The following is a 19,184-nucleotide window of genomic DNA, read 5'->3' on the forward strand; positions in this document are numbered from 1 at the left end:
CATGCAACTCGGTCATCATGTGCTAAATATTCGAGTGATGGCGATTGGCCTTAATTAAGCCAAAGTTCCTGTGTATACCAGACATCTAAATTAGAGATTGCTAAGGTGGGATGGAATTTTTTTTTTTCTGTTTATGGGATATTTTACGTTATCTAAAATGAATACGGATGGTAGTTGCCAATCTGGTGGCTTTTACTGATTTGATTCAAGAGGCAGCTTTACTTCCATCTTTTGCACTCACCTTAAAATATGTGCATTACGAAGACTGTGATACGGCGTCTTTGGAAAATCAGTATCAGGACAAAGTTCTCTTGTGCAAATACTGACTGCAGAGTAATTCTAGAAAACAATGACGAATAATAGAAGCTGGGATAGACAAAATTATGTCTGCTGTTTGGTTGTAGGCTCTGCAGAAGTCCCAAACAGTTACCTGGTGTTGCATATAGCATATGCTTCAGCAAATAGTTTGAATTGACCCCTTGCTGTCAGAACGTGTTAAAAACCTGCGACTATTGAAATACAAGGCTATTTTTACCATTTATTTCTATGCAGTTGACTGTTTTGCTTTTGCCAGTAACTGCTAGCATTATCTTTGTTCCGGCTTCTGATAGTTTCCTTAGAACTAAAATAAAATTTGCATCAAAACCTGTAATTTTACGGTATTTAAACTGAGCAGCTTTGTTCCTAATTTATTGTGGTTTTGTAATGGTAATTTTAAAATCTGTTAATACTGGCAGCTGAATTTCCTGCACATTGATTATCTTTCCAAGAAGTTAAAGGATGTCTTTCAGGAAGTAAAACATGTTACAGTTAGTTCAAATCATACTTGCTGCCTAGTTGATCCTGTTGTGAAATCACATTGTTAGAGATAGTTCACTACTGCAATGTACAACCGATTCTACGTTTTTAACATGCATCAAGAAAATATCTTCTAAATGCCATTCAAAACCCTAATGTTTTGATTTTGTCACTTTGATACATATGAAGGTAGCCCGAAAGTCTAGAGGAATGTGATTATCCTCTACATAAATGCGAGTATTTTTTATTCAGTGGTAGAGGTTTGTCACCTGTCATTTTCTTTCCTTTAGTTGGGAAATGCATTTTCTATGTCTTTTAGAGCAGTATCACTAATTTGCTATGTTTAGCCAGGTTCCATATAGAAAGTAGAATTAAAAAACAATTTAAGAGTTCTATTACATATGCTTGATAAAACTGAAAGTGGTGTTTCAGAAATAGTAGATGTTTTCTGTATGTATTTTTGCTCAACATGCTTAAAGAAACAGTGGAAAATGCTGAGCACACGAAGATAACGAAGCATGGTCAGAATGGTGTATTAGTAAGGGAGGATGATTTTAGAAAGTAGAATCTTTAGCCTACAGACCTTAATGTTGACTTTGAATAAATTGGAGTGCCAACAACTGCAGAAGGCTGTGAGAGGAGTGGATTCATACTTGTAGTTAAGGGTACAAGAAGAAGGCAGGGGAGCATTGAGTAAGGTTTCTCATTAACTTGGCAGCTCATTAGCTAGATGTTAATTTCAGGCAATCTAATTGAAGAGATGCTAGTGATCAAAGAATTGAAAGATATAACACAGCCAGAAATTATGCCTGACCAAGAAACTTTGTAATGCAGTTAACAGGTTAGATAAAAATGATAATGAAGTGATCATATGGCAAAGCAAGTTTGCTGAAAACATTATTTAACTTTGTGTTTGGCTCTGTTTGCATGCGTGGGAGCACTGAAGAGACAACAGTAGTAAGAACAGGACAGACGGACCTACTGAAGGCAAACAGCTCCCCTGGTAATACCATCCTTAGATTAATTTAATTTAAAAAAAAACACTGATTTTGATTTCACACGTGGTTGCAGAGCTGGTGTAGTGAATTCCATCAAATATCTTCAATACATGTATTTAAAAAACGTGATTAATCAGGAGAAGAGAGTAAGGGATTCTGCCCTGAGCCAGGTCTGGATGCCAAGGAGGAATTATTTTTGCAGGTAGCATAAAGTTTGCTGTACAAACCCTAGACTTGTGTTACATTAACTAAAACTGACCCGGCTGTCGGACCAGAGATGGTTTCCCAGGAGTTTGTTGTTAGAAAACTGTGGTCTCCACAGTCTTCTGTATTTGTAACGATGATCCTAATCCTGTCCTGGATAACATTTAGAAAGTGGTAGCAGAAAGTTTCAAATGAAAAATCATACGTGAGAAATCATGTGATTAACAAGAGGTTCCTTTCTTGGAATGACTGAGGAATTGATGGATATTCCATGTCCTACAAAGAGCTGATGTCTTTCTGAAGATCTGTTTTGGTCAAAGAGATGCAGTTTGCTTCAGATCAGGAAGAAATTGGTGCACTGTAGTGGTCTGTGATTTGTATAATTAGACAAGAGAAGGGCACAGTCACTTTTGGCTGGAGATTTGACTAATAATTTCTTCAAACTTGCGAAGCAGACTTAGATACCTTCTGTCTCAGACATCTTTTTCATGAAAATTATTTCTACTGGTTTTGTGTTGCTGACGTAAGGTATCACTTATTTCTTTATCATATGTATGTGATTGATGCTAACAACTAACAAGTTAAATCTGCACCTGACTCCAGACAGCTGATGGAGCGTTTATTTCAGTTAGCCACTGTAGTTTTGTTGCAGACAATTAATAGGTAAAATCTATGCAAATGTGCAGAGTTCAAGTGAGGGCTATCCTGAACAGGACTTAAGCTATGCACCCGCCTTTGTGCCAATTTTTTCAGTTTTTTTCTCCTGTAATGAATACATGTATTTTGTGCATTGGAGCATGGCACCAGCCCTTTTGGATGGCAGACTCTTCAAGAAAGAGGAAGAGAGTTTTAATCACAAAAGCAGAAACTTCAGTCAGAGAAGTGATTCTACACTTTGTTTCGTTTGTAAATGGTGTATATTGGCTTTTGTGAAACAGAACCCGGGTCCGATTCAGGACAGCGCTTCGTAGCTTCTTTACGTGGGGCTTTTTGAGTCTGACACAGTGAGCATGAAAGGAGGAGATTGAACATAATTTGTCCAAAGAGGTAGTCTCAGATTCTTTCCTATCAAGATTCTTTCAGCATATTCCTCTTTGTTGAGCCATAAGCAGCTTTTAAAATAATGGCATTAGCCTATATTTCAGGACTTCACTGGGTGTTCCCAGCTAAGATGATTAGTTACAAGAAACAAAAATACGTGCTTCGTAGCATTTTAATGAATATGGGAGACTTGTAAACTAAGATGAGATTTGAGCAATTTGTAGATTTCAAAATGAGCTGTAGAGTTCATTGAAAAGAGAAAAATACGTCATTGAAATTCATGGTGCCACTTTTTCTTTGCTGAGATTTATCATTGAAAGCCATATTGCCTTCCCTTTGCCTTTATTTAAAGCTCTTCAATACATTGTTTTTGAGACCGTTTCTTTTACAAGCTTTTCCTTTCAGCTTGTTCAGGGTATCAGGTCCTACGAACATCTGTTTGTAGCTAAAATCAGCCAGGACCCGGACTGTATCCTGCCTCCCCACTCCCTTTTGTTCCCAAGGGCTATTGTTTCCGATTTCATGCTATCAGAGGGGCTGCATGTTTTCCTGTGTGAAGTTGTCAGAGAGATAAAAGCGCAGGAGCAGGGTCACATTTCGAGGGATGGGCATGAAAAATTGGTAAAATGTATCTTGAAGGCCACCCACAAGACTCACATGAAGAAATTCAGAAATGGAGAGCAGAATTTTAATTTTAAAACTATGCAAATTGCAGAGTAGAAGAAATAGTGGTGAAGTCAGCTTTGAACTGGCAGAGATCGGTCACATTTATGCCTAACTTAATTCTTGAGTTAACTCTTGACTCTTGAGTCTCCAACTCAGCTTTCCCAAACAGAAAATACCATCATCTTCACTACAGTGCTCTCTTGTGTCTTTTCGGGATTGGAATGAAATGCTAGAAGATTGAAAATAGGTGTTACGCTATCAGTCACCATTATAAATGCACTGGGGAAAATAGAAACATTACTGAAAGTGTCTACCTGCCCAAAATTATCAAGATGCTTCCTGGCCTGCAAAGGTTAAAATAGGGATGATAATGATGGATGGACAAGTAGGAATACTGAGCTTCATTAACTTAATGGAATATATTGTTGGGAAAGAAAGCGCAGTACTGTGCTTGTAACTGCGGCTGTGGATTACGGTGCTGTGGCTGTGATTTGCCAGAACATGAAGGTGCGTTAGGCTCATGAATTCCAGAAGTTGCACCCTAGTTTTAACCGCTGCACTGATTCAGTCAGTGGCAGGAGTTAGGCAGTTAAGCGTGAGGCTGGTTTGGAGTTTAATCGAGCATCCTCTCACAGCTGGCTGTTAACACATCAGTCAGAGTTCAGATGCATTTCTCTGAAAGTAGTGAGAAGCCAAGAGGTAGTTCTGATCAGCCTTAACATAGTATCAGTAAAACGGATGTCTTGCTGGTTCATGTATCACATGGTTGTGATTGCTTTCATCTAGATATTGACTAGATATAAATAAAGGAAATGGTTTTAATAGTATTGTTCCAGGTCAGTGATTTAATAAAATGGTTGCTGTTATTTTAGGAACTCGTAATGACCATTTTGTTAAAGTGTGCAGCAAGAAAACAGATGAGATATGTAAGCTGTATTTTTTCCATCCCTTATCTATCATTTTTCCCAAATGATAGATAATGGATACCACCCAAGGCATTAGCTTACTGCCATAAGGCTTCCAATGTAGTGAATTATGTACAGTATACAAGTCAGCGTTTTGCTGGAATTTTAGGGGAATTTATTTTTTCCTGTAGCTTCATCAAAGATGAAGTCAGATATGCTTTGTAAATGCAGAAATGTTTTGCAGTTTCATATAAGATGCAAAATGGATTTTTGTTGAATTTAGCAACATTGGCTTTGGAAATTCAGGGGGAACAGTAATACAGAGATTTTTTTGTATTTCTGTATATTTCAGGGGAAAAAAAAGTCTAAGTATGTTTTAAAGGTGCAGTAACAGCTGAATTTATATCCTTCCAGTACTGTTTTTGGAGATGAATGTGTTTATGAGTAGAAAAAGAAGAAAGCAACAGGTTAAGAAAACTCTGCCAAGTGTTTAACGGTTCTGCAGGTGGGCAGAGTGATGAGAACTCCGCAGATATTTAGCTGTGAGTATCACTGATCATTTCCCCTTGTGTTAGCTGCCAGCAGCTCAGGCTGGGCTCCGCTGCAGGAGCCGCTGCTCGGCCAGGTTCTGTGCGTGTGTCCTGGTGCTGGGTGCCCTCCCTGGGGCTGCGGGGCTGCGTCCCACTGCCAGGCTGCTGCTGGGTTGGCAAGGGCTGCCCTGAGAGCTGTGCAGCCCCAGCCTGGCAGAGCGTGCGGCGCAGCCTGGGCAGTGCATGTCAGGAGGCAGCTCTGCAGGAGTCACAACGGCACCGTTTTGGTTTTAGGGGGAGGAGACATTATACTTTTATTATTTGTCAGCATGCTGACAAACATACTGCTGTGTCACACATTGCATCGAGGGTTTTGGAGAGGAATTTCAGTGTTGGCTGTGAGCAGTGCTGGTGACGTCCCTTTCTGGTCCGATGAGTGTGCGTGCTTTCCGAAATCGTAGTATTCTGGTACCAGCAGTCTTCACCTGTCTGATTTGGGAAGGGTAATGGTGAGAATGGACTTTGTCTCAAAAGGAAGAAGAGGAAGAGTAAAAATTAATAGTGCATCTTAACATCCAGCACAACATCTCCCTCTTTTTTCTGACCAAAGTGAGTGAGAAAGGCCTCTCCAGAGGAAATAAAGAAGAAGTTATTACAGCTCTCACTTTTTGTGGCGTATGAAAAAGCTTTCTGTATGTTAAACAGTCTTGTGGACATCTGGCATGATTGGTTTTAATCTGCTGACTAAAAAGTCAGGATTAAATCTTGCTTTACACCTCTTTGTATTGCAGTCAGTAAAGTGACAGAGCTGCACTGAAACAATGGCACTACTTATTCCACCCAATATGCCATGTGGTAGATCGCCCCTTTTTCAGCACCACTTCTCCGCAAAGACAATGCAGCATCTGGTGGGGTTTTCCTGTGTCCAAGATATTTTTTGTCAGTAATTTCACTCAGCCGGCCTGCTTAGCTCTCCCCTGGTGCTACTTTTTGAGATGGGGTTTGCCAAACTCGGTGGCAAGAGGTCAGGAGGCCAAAGTGATGAATTTTTATGTGCCTGTTCCTTGTGTTTCTGCTCAGTCATGATTCTTTGCGCGCTGTACTGCCTCTGAAAGGGAGCCACAGCCAGCAATTTGTCCTCCTGGGCCACAGAGAATGGGGCGGCAGATGAGTTAAAGCAGCATGTATGACTCGGGACGGAGACGCACACAAATGTTGTCTTATGGCAGAACAGAACACTCCTGTCACCATTCAGAGCAAGAGGTGCTGGGGAGATTTGTGGCCTGTTGGCTTTCGATCAAATGACAAATGAATTTAACAGCACTTAGAGACACAGTGAAAAGAACAGCACTCCTCCAACCCGCGCACAGCTGTTAGCCTCAAAATTATGTCACATTAACGCTTTCAAACCTGCGTTATTCCTTCTGCCTGCATAATTGAGATCTCTGCGTGTTTCTCCTGTGCTGCTTTAAGGAAAAGCATTCTACGTGTGTTTCAGAAATTCTATACGCTATGCTACCTGATCATTTGCCCAGTTGGGCCCCATCCCCTCCCAATGAATCTGTGACCACAGAACAGAACCAAGGAAGCTACACTTCAGACAGCGCATTCTGTCGTCGCTCAGTGATGCCCTGCAGCACCCAGTGCTGTCAGTGACCCAGGGACCTGTGTTTGCTGCTGCTTTAAATTCCGCTGCAGCCCCAGTCAGTGGCATGAAGTTGCTCTTCCTCCGCATCCTTCTCTCTCTCTGACCAGCTGTGTCCCTCCACTTCGTCCAGGGCTGCACTGTGGTTTGCTCTTGGTCAGCAGCTGAGGTTGGACCCATTTGGTGTGGAGATTGTCCCTGAGAGAATTCTGAGTATCGTTGTAATGCGTGAACCTTCATTTGTACACCAGCAGAAATGACACCAAAGAGGTTGCAAAGCTACCGTGCAGTGAAGGAATGCAACACGGCCATCCTTGTCCATGTGCTCCGAGCTGCTTGAACGAACTGGCTAAGAAGGGCCACTAGAACTTTGTCTGCTGAATTCATCTTCCATTTCTAAAGTGAATAAAGGAATAAATGGTGTGGAACCAGCAGGGAACAGATCCAGGGGGAAGGGAATGAGGTATGGCAAGGTGAAAGAGAGTCAAGTCAGGGAGACTAGGTAGAAAAAGAAGGGAGGAAAGTGCCATGAGGCAGCAGTGCCTGTGTTTCACCAACAAGGCACCACCTGATCAGCCAAATTCTTGTCTCACTGTAACACTGAGCAGCACATCCCAGTTATTAACAGTGAAGTTCAATTTCCATTTGAAAAACTTGTTCAGATGTCATGCTGAGGTGCAGGCAGCCCAGGGCATCCTCCAGCCCCTGCTGCCACTGCTGCCTTCTGCAGGTCTCCAAACCAGTCTTTGCTTAAGGGCTGGCTGATTTTGATGGTATGAATTGTAGGAAGAAAAAGAATGCTTCATACTTGTCTGTGTTTCTCACTTTGTGTTTAAAAGTATCTAGTGGTTGGCCAATAGCATATGAATTTCAGGCAGTTTTGTAATTTGATTTCAGAATCACCCACCACTTCTCGTTTTAAAAGTCAGCTCCAGTTTCTGATTCTGAGAATAAGCTCAGTAGAACTCAAGCACAAAGGTATCACTGAATAGTGGATTGAGAGTATGTCATAGATCGCGTAGGTGGTAGCTGCTGTGTACGTGTGCTTTTTGGAAGCCAGATATTCTCACTTCAGTGGCTACGCCTCGATCTTGAGCCATGTCACATTATTGATTTTGTCCAAAATACCCCATTAAGTTAAAGGGCAAATTTGCTCCAGAAATTGCTTTTTTTAAGCAGTGTTTATTAGTGGAACACAGTACTGTGTGGGAGAGGTTTTGAGGCATGCTGCTTGTTCCAAATGAGACAGCGTGGAATGCTCTCTGTGCGAACGTGGTGCAGGAGGTGCAGCCCAGCAGCATGCTCTCATCTGTCCTTGCAAGGCTGGGAAGAATAAAGCTGGCAGCCTCCTAGGAATTACTTGGAACTCGGCAGTTCCTTAAAGTGAGTCAGGAAAAACCATAGAATTTTGCTGGGCGCTGACTTAAATTTTTGTTACGTTGTTTCTTACTGTTACAGGAAACAAATATGGAAGTAGCAGAAACAATAACACCATCAACACAAACAAAGGCAAATGTTTGCACTCGGAGATGATTGCAAGGCACAGAGGAACAGATGGGGTTTGCAGGCTATTTTGCTTTGAAAATGAAAAGAAATAGAAAGGTCTTCATTGCAGTGTTAGATAAAAGCAAGCTTAGCTACAAGGAGAGAATCTGTCTCTTACTTCATTTCTCCCCAGTTCAAGGGAAGAAGGGACTTCACATTTCTTTACAGAAACAGATTTACATCACAGAATCTGTGTGCTTCATCAAAGTCTTTGCTTAGTGGAAACAATGCATGCAATCCTCTGCCTGGTCAGCGGGGTAAAAAAGCAGGTAAGAAGTGAGGGGTTGTCCAACATGGAATGTTTTGGGTTGGTACTCCTGCTGGCCAAAAATGGCTGAAGTAGTGTGAGAAGTAATAGAGTAATGTGTGAATAAATTCCATGAAGTTCACAGATTATGGGACAGGACAGCATACTTGCATATTTCCATAGGAACAGCTGACTGTCCCAGTTCCTGGAAAAAGCGAAACACTGTCTTAGAGAACTCCCACAGGACAGTACTCAGTGTGATGTAATGATGCTGCGCAACCAGGGAATGAACAGGAGGAGGAAAGGGGCTTCTCTGGTAGACCACTGCAAAGTTCCAAGTTTTCATCGAATTTGCAACTTCTTATCTGTGTCAATAAGTGAATTTAAACTGAGAGCCTAGCAGGGAGGGAAGGTTGGGAAGGGAAGATGGATGACGCATGGCCCTCATTTCACCATTGCTTGCAGACTACCTACAGAGATTTGTATTTCTGATTGATGCACGCAGGTGACAAAGAACTCTGAGTAAATTGTTTGTGATGTGTAAATTGTGAACTGATGTGTAGATGTTTAGCTGAATCCAGATATTGGGATCACAGTCAGGAAAATGAAATGAGAATAAAGAAAGAGGGAACCTGACCAGGAGGAGTTGGGTAAAGAAAATTAGAGGCTGACCACCGTAACAGGGATGTGTGTGGTGGAAAGGAATGCTATCCTGGTTTTTGAATTCTTAGAGATACACCTGACTGAAAAAGAAACTAGAAAGGAAAAAAAAAAGGAATGTGTTTAATGAAAAAAAAAATAATCATATAATACCAGTATTTAAAAAATAGTTACAAAATGAGAGACTGTTTTATGTGCAGCAATGTTTAGGGCAGAGCACCACAAAGTGTCTAACAAAAGTCTCCTTCCTGTTTGAAAATATGGAGTGGTAGAAGATTTCATAGGGAAAAATTTAATACCATGAAAAAGTATTTTCTCTTTTTCTTTCTCTTTGGACTTATGTAGATGAGTAAGTGGTAAGGAAGGATCTGTATCTGAAGTGCTTTAAGTCAGCACAGTACACAGTACGGAGTAACACCCAGCTGAACAGACTGCTTCACATCAGAAAAAACAACGTTTAGAAGAGTTACATAACCAAAACGAGGCAAGTGAGATTTTGACATCAGAGGTTTATAAGTTTAGCACAGTATATATAGGTAGTCAAGTTGGATTATGGTAAGTATCTAACAGACTGAACTGTGTTACTGCTAGCCATGCTGCAAATGCCGAGGGGCATTTCCCTCAAATGCAGTCAGAAGTGTGTGTCCCGGTGAAACAGATGCTGGAAGGCACTGTTACCAGCAACCCAGTGGTCCTTTCTCTGGGGACGGAGCTTTAATGGCATGCAGTTGGGTGCTCAGCATTCCTTCAAGATGTGCAATCTCTTAGAGTCATGGCAGCAGAGGCTTTTGTCCTGAACCCAGATTCTCATCTGATGAATTTTAAAGAGGCATCATTGCCACCAACTGTGGTCACAGAGCAGAGCTGCAGGAAGCGGAGCACAGCCACCAGCATGGGGCACAGAGCTGGCAGTGCTGGTGGTGGGCACAGGACGTGGAGCTGGCAGTGGACACGGGGCACAGTTGCCCTGCTGAGCACACAGCCACATCCACAGCTGGATGGAGGCTGTGCCTTTAAGCCGAGGCCTCTCGGTCTGTCCAGTGCAGTGTCTTGAAAACTAATGGAAATGGACTTGCATTGCCTACTGCTACACTTTGATATCATTGTCATGAATTACCTGAAGTTCTGGACATGAAGATGTGTGTGATTATCATCTCCAGACAGTTGGTTTGAAATCGAGCCCCAAGAAGTGCCAGTCATTGCTAGCAGGGATCGTTTGTTTTGGGACACAGGAGGTGCAGCAGTGCAGGAAGCTCTCGTGCCCCGTCCCACCTGCTGCCTCCGCCACACTGCGGCCCCGGGCACAGCTCACTGCAGTGCCACTATTCAGAGAGAGCTGTTTGCACGGTAGTACTCAGTGTTGCTTCTCATCACTACTTCTTCGTATCTGTCCTATATTCAGCTAATTTACTCACTGCTGAGTAAAATTCCTATTCCTGGAAGCATATCCATGTAAAAAGCATAGAAACTTTGAGACGCTGTTGATATTTCCGTGTAGTTCATATTAACATGAGTAAAACTACAGTCGAAGGGATATTTTTTTCTCATAGAAACAACTGTCAGTTCTCTTAAATGGGATTTTATCATTGTGCACTGGTGAATTTAGCTGTGTAATTGCCCTTCTTCTTACTGCAGTGTATGGGTGAGGGCCTCTGTGGTTCTGGAGTGTCAGCTGCAACAGGTTTAAAGAACACAAACAGCTGCAGAGTTTAAAGAATACAGCAGTAACTGTCCTGCAGCAGAGTCCACGTCTTTCATTGACTGAGAAAGGTGTATTTAACACCTGGAAGTTTTAATTCTTTTTCTTAACCCTAACCACGTCACCTGATGAATTTACTTCACAAAATTTTCTGGGATGTATTTCCAGTACCCCAGAAATCACATCCACCCTCCCAAGGGGAGGAGGAGCCCAGGCAGACAGATGTTTCTGTTACTACAGAAGTAGCACATCTTTTACCTCAGTGTTTGTTTCAAATACAGCTTGCATCCAGATAATAGTTAACAACGCATTTGATTATCCTAATTTAATAAGTACCGGGTTGATGTTACTTTTTGAGAAGCATTTCACTTGTGTAATAGATTATACGTTTTCCTCTGTCTTTTCCGTCTTGCCAGAGTGCCCAGAGTATTTCACATGTTCTGGATTTGGTTCTCATGTGTTCAGGACTTAACTGGCTCAGGTCGGCCTTCAGACCACTCTTCTCTCTCGTTACTTTTTAGCAAGAAAGACGTTTTGATCCCTGTTGCTTACTAGAAATTGCGACTGTGACAATTGCTGAACTTCTTTGTTATACAGGAAAAATGTATGATCTACTTTTTCTTTTTAATACGACTTCAAAGTAATAAGTTCTAGAAGAGTGTTCAAGCCATCAGGAAAAATAACACACATCTTCAGATTCAGGAGGCAAACGCAGTTGTGAAGTTCGGGTCAGAATGCGCTTGGATGCCTCCTTTTCTGTTTCTGGTGTAGTTACAGGCATGCAGTGCCAAGAGGTGGACCTGGGACAGCAGGGCTGCGGGGTGGAACATCAGCTGCTGTTCTCAACACAGCACAGCTCACAGGAGCAGCGGTGTGGCTCACAGCTGTTCAGTGTTCCATACGTACGCAGTATAAAATGCAGTTGCATCATAAGTGATGAACAGAATAGTGTGCGTACATACAGTGTATTTAATTGTGTTTTAATGTCTTTATCTCTTGAAAATGTAAATATACAGAAATACAGCCTTAAACATTTTCACACGCTGTGTGTATACAGCAGTAGATGCTGAAGGCTTATATTGTAATGGGCTTCCAGGTTCTGAGGGCTGCAGAATTTAGACAGAACTGTAGATGCTGTCAGTGCTAAAACCCTTCCTTCCTGACTTTTCCTGATTGTACGTATTTGTAATGTCCTAAGGCAGTTATCAGAAGTGGTATGGCTGTGTTTTACAGCTCGAGGCAGACAAATTATTGCGAGGGATTATTTTTAAAATGCTGTCAGACCTCGGTGTGTGCATGTGAGCTGTGGGCAGAGCCGGCTGCATCTGCGAACCAGAGCTGAGTGCGGAGACCTCTCAGCTCTGAGTTGAGCTCAGCGACAGAGTTTTCACCAAATTTTGTTTTAAAAAATAATAATGATTTAAAAGAAAGAAAAAAAAGATCGCTCGTGTAGAGGGGTTTTGATGTCTGATTTCCCCATATTCTAACTTTGCAAAAGAGCACCTTTGAAGGAATACCCAAAAAAGAAACTGTTTTCATCGCATTTTGGTTTTCTTTACCGGCAACAAAACGTCCCTTCATAAGTAGCCCTGTCTCAAAAGGCGCATGTTCCCCCGAGTTTTCTGCTTGGGTGACTACGACTTTGTAGAAACTGAAAGGAGGAGGAAAAAAGGAATGCTCCGGCTTGTATAAGAAATGAACCTTTGCCCAATCACTTTTTGTCCGGGAATAAGGTAACTTTTTGTGCATGTGAAATTTGAAAGCAATAAGATATGTGGGTCCTTTCTCTTTATTGGTTCTCAAGAGTCGATCGCGGTTTTTTTTGTGTTTTTTTTTTTCTTTTCGAGCAAGCCTGAAGTTGTGAGATAAAGCAGCTCAGAAAAAAAATGTTCTCAAGCAGATGCCTTTAAGAGACAGAAATCATGAATTTCTTGAATTGCAACCACTCCGGGGGTGGCTACAATGACTTTTTGACAGTGACAGTAACTCTGCCTTGTCTTTTCGAGCCCTTCTTTGGCCCATTCACTCTGGAAAGCTGCTTAAGGGCACTTAAGCGCATTAGCATTTGGATGCTCGGGGACCGTATTGACCCTCATTTGGAAAGTTTAAATGAGTGAAAGATGGAGCGATTTGTTAGGGCTTTAGAAACCAGCTTTAGAGAGCGGCGGGTTTTCCGCTTTGGTTTGTTCGGGTGCTTGTTCTAATCTGGTGCGCTGTTTAAAGGCGACCAGACTGATTTGTGACACATGAGCCCAAAGCGCTATTTTTTTAGTCTTGACCCGATTAGCTAATCTGTGCTCTGCATTTCAATGGCGGTATCGAAGGCCCTGCGCGTTGGGAATGGCTCGCTGCTGGATTACCTCATCGGGAGCCGCCTGCGGACGCAGATGGCAAAACATTAATTACGTGTAGAAGCGGAGAGAGCGGGGCCGAAGGTAAAAACGGCGGCGATGCGAGGGAACGGCGCGGCGGTGCATCGTGGAGCAGCGCGGGGAGCCGCATCGCAGCGCCCGCAGCGCCCGCAGCGCGCTCACCGGCACCGCGCTCACCGGCACCGCGCTCACCGGCACCGCGCTCACCGGCACCGTCCAGGAGCGCTGCGGGGCTCTGCTGCGCGGGGAAGGCTTTGCAGGGCAGCCCAGGCCGCGCTGAGGGGACGCACGTGCTGTCCGCCAGTGAACGCTACCGTTTGCCGTGCGTCTGTTGGCTGGTGGGCACGGCAGATCTGGGGTGATACAACTCGGAGCTGGATGTTCGTGTCCACAGACTGCCTGTCTGGGAGGGAGACGATCGTGAGCAGCCTCCCAGGCGAGGACGGGCTGTGTTCAGTGAGGCGGGGTCAGCCCTGGTTCGGCTTGCAGAGCTGAATTAAAGAACTGAGATGTGTATTTCATCCTTACCGAATCACACCCAGGTTACTATCCTTTAAAAATGAAATCACTCCACTTTTCCTTTTTGTTTGTACTGTGGAAACATGTAGGCCCCTTTATACAGGATCATTCTAATGCCTTTCTTTTTTTTCTTCAAATGAGAAGGTTTTCATACACTCTTATCACTGGAAACCTGAGCTGAGATCTGGATCGTTTGGAAGCATGTGGACTTTTTTAAAAATAGGTGCCAGACATCTCTTTCAAATAAACTCTTAATGGGGAACTGGGAAGTAAGCTGTTTTGTAAGCAAGATATGATGTCTGATGGATACTGTGCTTGGAATAATGAATCACAATATTTATGTTTTTGTAAGAAAGAAGTGTGTGGTGGGATGTGAAATTTCCCATTAACAGAAATCATATTCATTTTATAAGTGAATATTATGCAAAATAGCAGTCTGTTCTCTGACCATTATTATGAAGAATGAAAGAGACAGAATAGGGAAGGCACCTGTTTCCTCGTTGACTGAATTCTTGAGTGCATTCTTGGTAAGAACTTCTATCAAAATAATCCTTTATTCAGAAAGATCATCTTTACCAGTGTCCTTATCTTGTGCATAGATACTGTGAGCTGCTGGAGGCTAGACTACGGCAAGAGAAACTGGGCTGCTTCCCACGAATAAGTGCCCACCTTGGCCATTTTCTGTCTGTCATTGAGTAATAATTAGATGTACACAACTCCCCTTTTGTCTTCTGCCTTGAGCTTCCCAGCAGCCCAGACAAATGGGTCAGAGTAGCACCACACACCATTTGGTAGCGTTGCCCATGCTGGATAACTTCATATAATGAAGCCTGCATACCCCACAGTTATGATATATTCTCTCTCTGCATTTTAAAGCTCTTAACACAGTTATAAAAATATGGGTTCTGTGAATCTAAAGAGTGTTTTTATGTTAAATACACGTCTGACTACTTTGCTGAGGTGCCAGGCTTTCACCTGTCACAACAGAGCAGAGCACACCCCACAGGCAGCCAGCCCTCCGGGTCCCCTTTCCTTGCCATTACAGCTGGGCCACAGCTTGGCCAGTCACACAGGAGCCAGGGCCTGACGCCTCTGAGCTTCATACCTTGACTCTAAGGAAGTGTTAACTGACAGTACGTGTGAGGCACACAGTCCTCAAAATGTCTAGAGCGGTGATGTTGTCTCTTATTTAAAACAACTGTGCGTGTGCAATTAGCTATCCAGAATGAGCTTTGAAAGTTACTGTTAGATTGTTAAATGTTCCTGCGATCTTTAAATTATTCTGGGGGCATTTGTTCACAATGCAGACATTTTGGCCAATGAGTTAAGCTGCAGGAACTGTAGTACCAAGGTACTCATCAGCTTTTAAAAATATGGTACATAAACAGATAGTACCGTAGAGTCATTGGCTGTAGGAAATGGCTTTTGAGAATGTTGACAAGTCATGTGTGATGCAGTGTCGACCTGTGACAGAACCTGTGTGCACAGCAGTAAGCCAGATGAGTACATTTTATTTCATTGATACTGTATTATATTGTCTGTTTCTCTCCAAACAGTAAACCAGTTTCTTGTTTTAAACCCATCATAAATGAAAATCAGTTAAATTAGCAGTGTTTCGTCTTTAGACCTATGGCAAATCATACTTTTGGATGGGCATTGAGTCTGCACTTGAAGATGCATAGATTGATCAAGTTCAGCAAGATATGGCCTTACCTTTCGTGTAAATGAGCTCCCCTTTCTCCCTTTGTGTTTCTTATTAGACGCTATGTGCGAAGGCTACAATGCAGACTGTCCGGGCAGCTGACACAAATGAAGTAGTCAAGCTAATATTTCGTGAATCCGATAATGACCGAAAGGTAAACAACATAATGCCCTCTGTCCCTCCTGGGTAAACAGAAACGTTGCTGAATGTTCACTTTCTTTTCTGCAGAGCATGAATATAGTTGTTTCAAACTGTTAATTTAAAGGGAGGGGAGGGATACGTATTGTCACACCTAATGCTCAGTTAATTGGATTTTTCTAACTGATTGCCAGTCAACTAAATGGGCAAGCTGACAAGCAGCTCGAGGCGCTCAGAGGCGCTGTATTAAGGCCTGCATGTATCCAATAGGGTCCCTGAGTTTTTCTGACCTTTCTCCTCTATTTTTTTTAGGTTATGCTACAATTAGAAAAGAAGCTGTTTGACTATTTTAATCAAGATGTTTTTAGAGATAACAATGGCACTGCGGTAAGTTCATTACTGTTGACGGAATAACTTGGAAACTCACATAAAAATTGCGTTTCTATCAACCCTTACCAACCCTCACCCTTATTAGTCCTCTTGTCTCCAGAATGAGAAAAGATAATTCATCCAGCTTGGTCATTGCTCCAACTTTCATCCATAGTACAGCTTCTTAACTTTGGTATCTGTTTGTTTACCTTCTTTTTCGTAGAAAAAAATATTTCAGTGAAGTATACGTGCTGGTTTCCATGTCGTCTCTATCTTCTATTTTGTATTTCTTGAGATAGAATGTTTCTTTACTGGTTCTTCAATGTGCACGTCCTGAAAACTTATGAAAAACCTTTAATGCAAAACTGCACCGAAAATACCTGTGTCTTCTTAGTATATGGAGTGAGTATGTGAAGGAGTAATGGAATGTGTGAATAAATGGAATAGAAGGCTCAAACCCTGCAGCAGACCGGCACTGTTGAGGCAGTTACATGGAGCTTAATAAGGGAAAGCAGACAGGGAGCACTAACCTTTTGATGTGTAATGACGACTACATTCTTTCTGTAGAGAATGGTTTTTTATAATCTTTGAGGTTTTTTACTTTAAAATGTAGCCACTTCACTTTGGAAAATCTCTATATGGCTGCTTGTAGTATTCTCGATTTCATCAAAGGTTCCTAGGGGTTATGTATGTAAAGGAAAAACATGAAACATCCGGAACAGAAAAAACAGAATGTTAAGCACAGACAGAGTGCTGATCAAGAATACACATGCTGCACGCGGGTGCCTTATTGTGGATTTTGTTGGCCTGACCCTCTGCTTGTGCAAACTGTCCTACCTTCACTGATTCAAGAATTAAGCTCCTTTTTTCATATCTAGGTGTGCCTGTGTATGCAGAAAGTAATGGCATTCACATGTTGAATATTCTGAGCTACATCAGGAGGGCAGGCAGTACCAAACAAGCAAAACCTTCAGAAAACTCGGCGTTTTGTGGAGATGTGTGTGTCAAAGCAATTTGTGCTGACAAGTTAGCCAAGCTTCCCAATCCTTCCCCAGGGTGCCTGAATTTTATCTTCCTTCCATGAACCAAAATGAAAGAAGACACAAGGGCAAGGAAGACAGCTGAAGCCCTTTTACTCACCCTCTCTGATTGAAAGTTGACTTACACCCAGATGTTTTTAGTTCCATATGAAAATGCAAGATCTCACTCATTTCTTGGAGTCAGAGCAGTTGATGAGACTGACTCGTTAAGAAAATGATGTTTCTTCTTGAAGCACTTGTTGGCGTCCATCCTACTTACTGGGATTGCTGTCCCCACTTAAAGCCCATCTTTCAGCTGGGGCAGATAATCACCACAGAAGATAACTGTGTAGGCAGGATATCTTAAAAACACAGCTACTGTAAGGAAACTTTGTTGGTTTCTTTCTCTCTCTCTTTTTTTCTTGTAGTTTTAGAAGGTGAAAACATCATTGGGAAATACTAACAATTGGGCTTTTTAGTGACAAAGTAGCTTTTAATACAAAGTAACACTAATCTGTCTCCACAGATAAATATATATTTTTCTCTGTATTTTTTTACTATTCTTATCTTTTAGCTTTCTTTAAACAATTCAAAATGTTTGTAATTTTGATTTTTTTTTTGCCCAGTACATTTTTGAAGCTGAACAAAACTGTTCGTGTTGCTGCCATTTGCCACATCCTCAGTGGCGTTTCAGGTGATTGCTGGTTGGCTTTACATACGTGAACGCAGTGTGGAAAGGCATAAGCAGAATCTCACTTAAGCACATTCCCTTTCTAAATCAGCAGTCATTTCATTCGTGCATCAAGAAGGGGGAAATCTTCCAGATCAAACATGGAAGGAAAAGATAAACGATATAATGAGCCATTGGAGATAATCTAATCTTCATGGTCTAGTTAAACACACAGCACCATGATCACTAAAAACAAACTACCTATCTAAAAGGATAAATGTCTCTGTGCCGAATTCAACCCAAAAAATCCATCGCATCCTTCATCAACCGCCGGTCTTGTACCAGCCTGACAGAAATTTAATTCAAGCTGGCTCCTGAAAATAATTATTGTATTTTAAGAGTAGTAATCATTGGTCGGGACATGATTGAATGTGTCCATGCCTATTGACTTTTTCTATGATTTATAGCTTTGTTTAGTCGATATTCCCATCGAAATTGTATAATTAATTATAAGTGGGGCTGTCAGGTCTGCAGGATGGAGTGCCCTGATGAGTATTTGGGAAGATTAAATTTTCCTTAGCTGTACCAATGCAAGGCTTGGGAATTTTCACAGCACTATGGCTGTTGGATAAAGATGTTTTCTGTGTGTTTAGCAACTGCTTTAGCTCAAAATCCATTGATTTTTCTGATTTTTTTTTTATTTTTTCTATCAGTGTGGTGTCTCTTCAGTAACAGTGGAATGTTTAGAGATGTGACAAGAGCTGACAAATATTTATTATCAACAGGCTACTTTATCATTGTCCATACACAGTTATTCCTTCTTTTTTACATTGTAATCCACAAGAAGAATCTTAAGTTGTATTTACGAAAATGAGTATTTTTATGAAAAATCTGGTATAGATACAAATTATCTGTTCAACAGAAATTCCGTTTGAAACTCATGCAGTCATCTGTGAGGTCTAATTTTTCCAGACATATCTGTAGCTTATTCCAAAGTTATCTTAGCGATTATCTGTATTTATTACCTCAAAGCACAGTGACCATTCTGTATCATTTTATTTCAGAAAAAAACGCCCGTGAGTTGTGGGCAAAGAAGTCAGTCTTACCTGCCCTGGGCTGATTGCTTATACCTTTCAAGAGGCAGCAGATCCCAGCTGGGAGCAGTGCCCATATCCATGCCACACCTTTTTTGTGCTCCCATTCCTCACCCCCGAGGAGCACGAGGAGCTCCCACGCATGGGAGGACATGGGGAGTGCCTGAACTTTCTGCATAGACATCCTGAGTGGTTCTGCAGGGCCTTTCACTATCTCTGGCCTTATGCTAACCCACCAGAATGTCACTCACACAAAACTTGAGTGTAGTTTTGGATTTGTCAGCTCTTAAGAGAATGAAGTTATCATACCGATGGTTCCAGGAAAGTAGCAACATGCAGGGAATTCTCAAATAAATCTACACT

The 19,184-nt window shown here is 42.0% G+C and overlaps 1 protein-coding gene across 12 annotated transcripts in view; it reads left to right on the top strand.

Annotated features, from left to right (window-relative positions):
* Window positions 1-19,184, top strand: part of INPP5A (inositol polyphosphate-5-phosphatase A) — a 209,278-nt gene that overhangs the window by 155,305 nt on the left and 34,789 nt on the right. For all 12 annotated transcript variants that reach the window (XM_031597285.2, XM_090145708.1, XM_031597287.2 and 9 more), the window contains 2 exons: window positions 15,590-15,685; window positions 15,982-16,056. In XM_031597285.2, the coding sequence (XP_031453145.1) occupies window positions 15,590-15,685; window positions 15,982-16,056 (171 nt within the window). The remainder of the gene's footprint in view (window positions 1-15,589; window positions 15,686-15,981; window positions 16,057-19,184) is intronic.

Source organism: Phasianus colchicus, chromosome 8, assembly GCF_987193195.1.
Source record: "Phasianus colchicus chromosome 8, bPhaCol1.hap1.1, whole genome shotgun sequence".
In the NCBI taxonomy this organism is placed as follows: Eukaryota; Metazoa; Chordata; class Aves; order Galliformes; family Phasianidae; genus Phasianus; species Phasianus colchicus.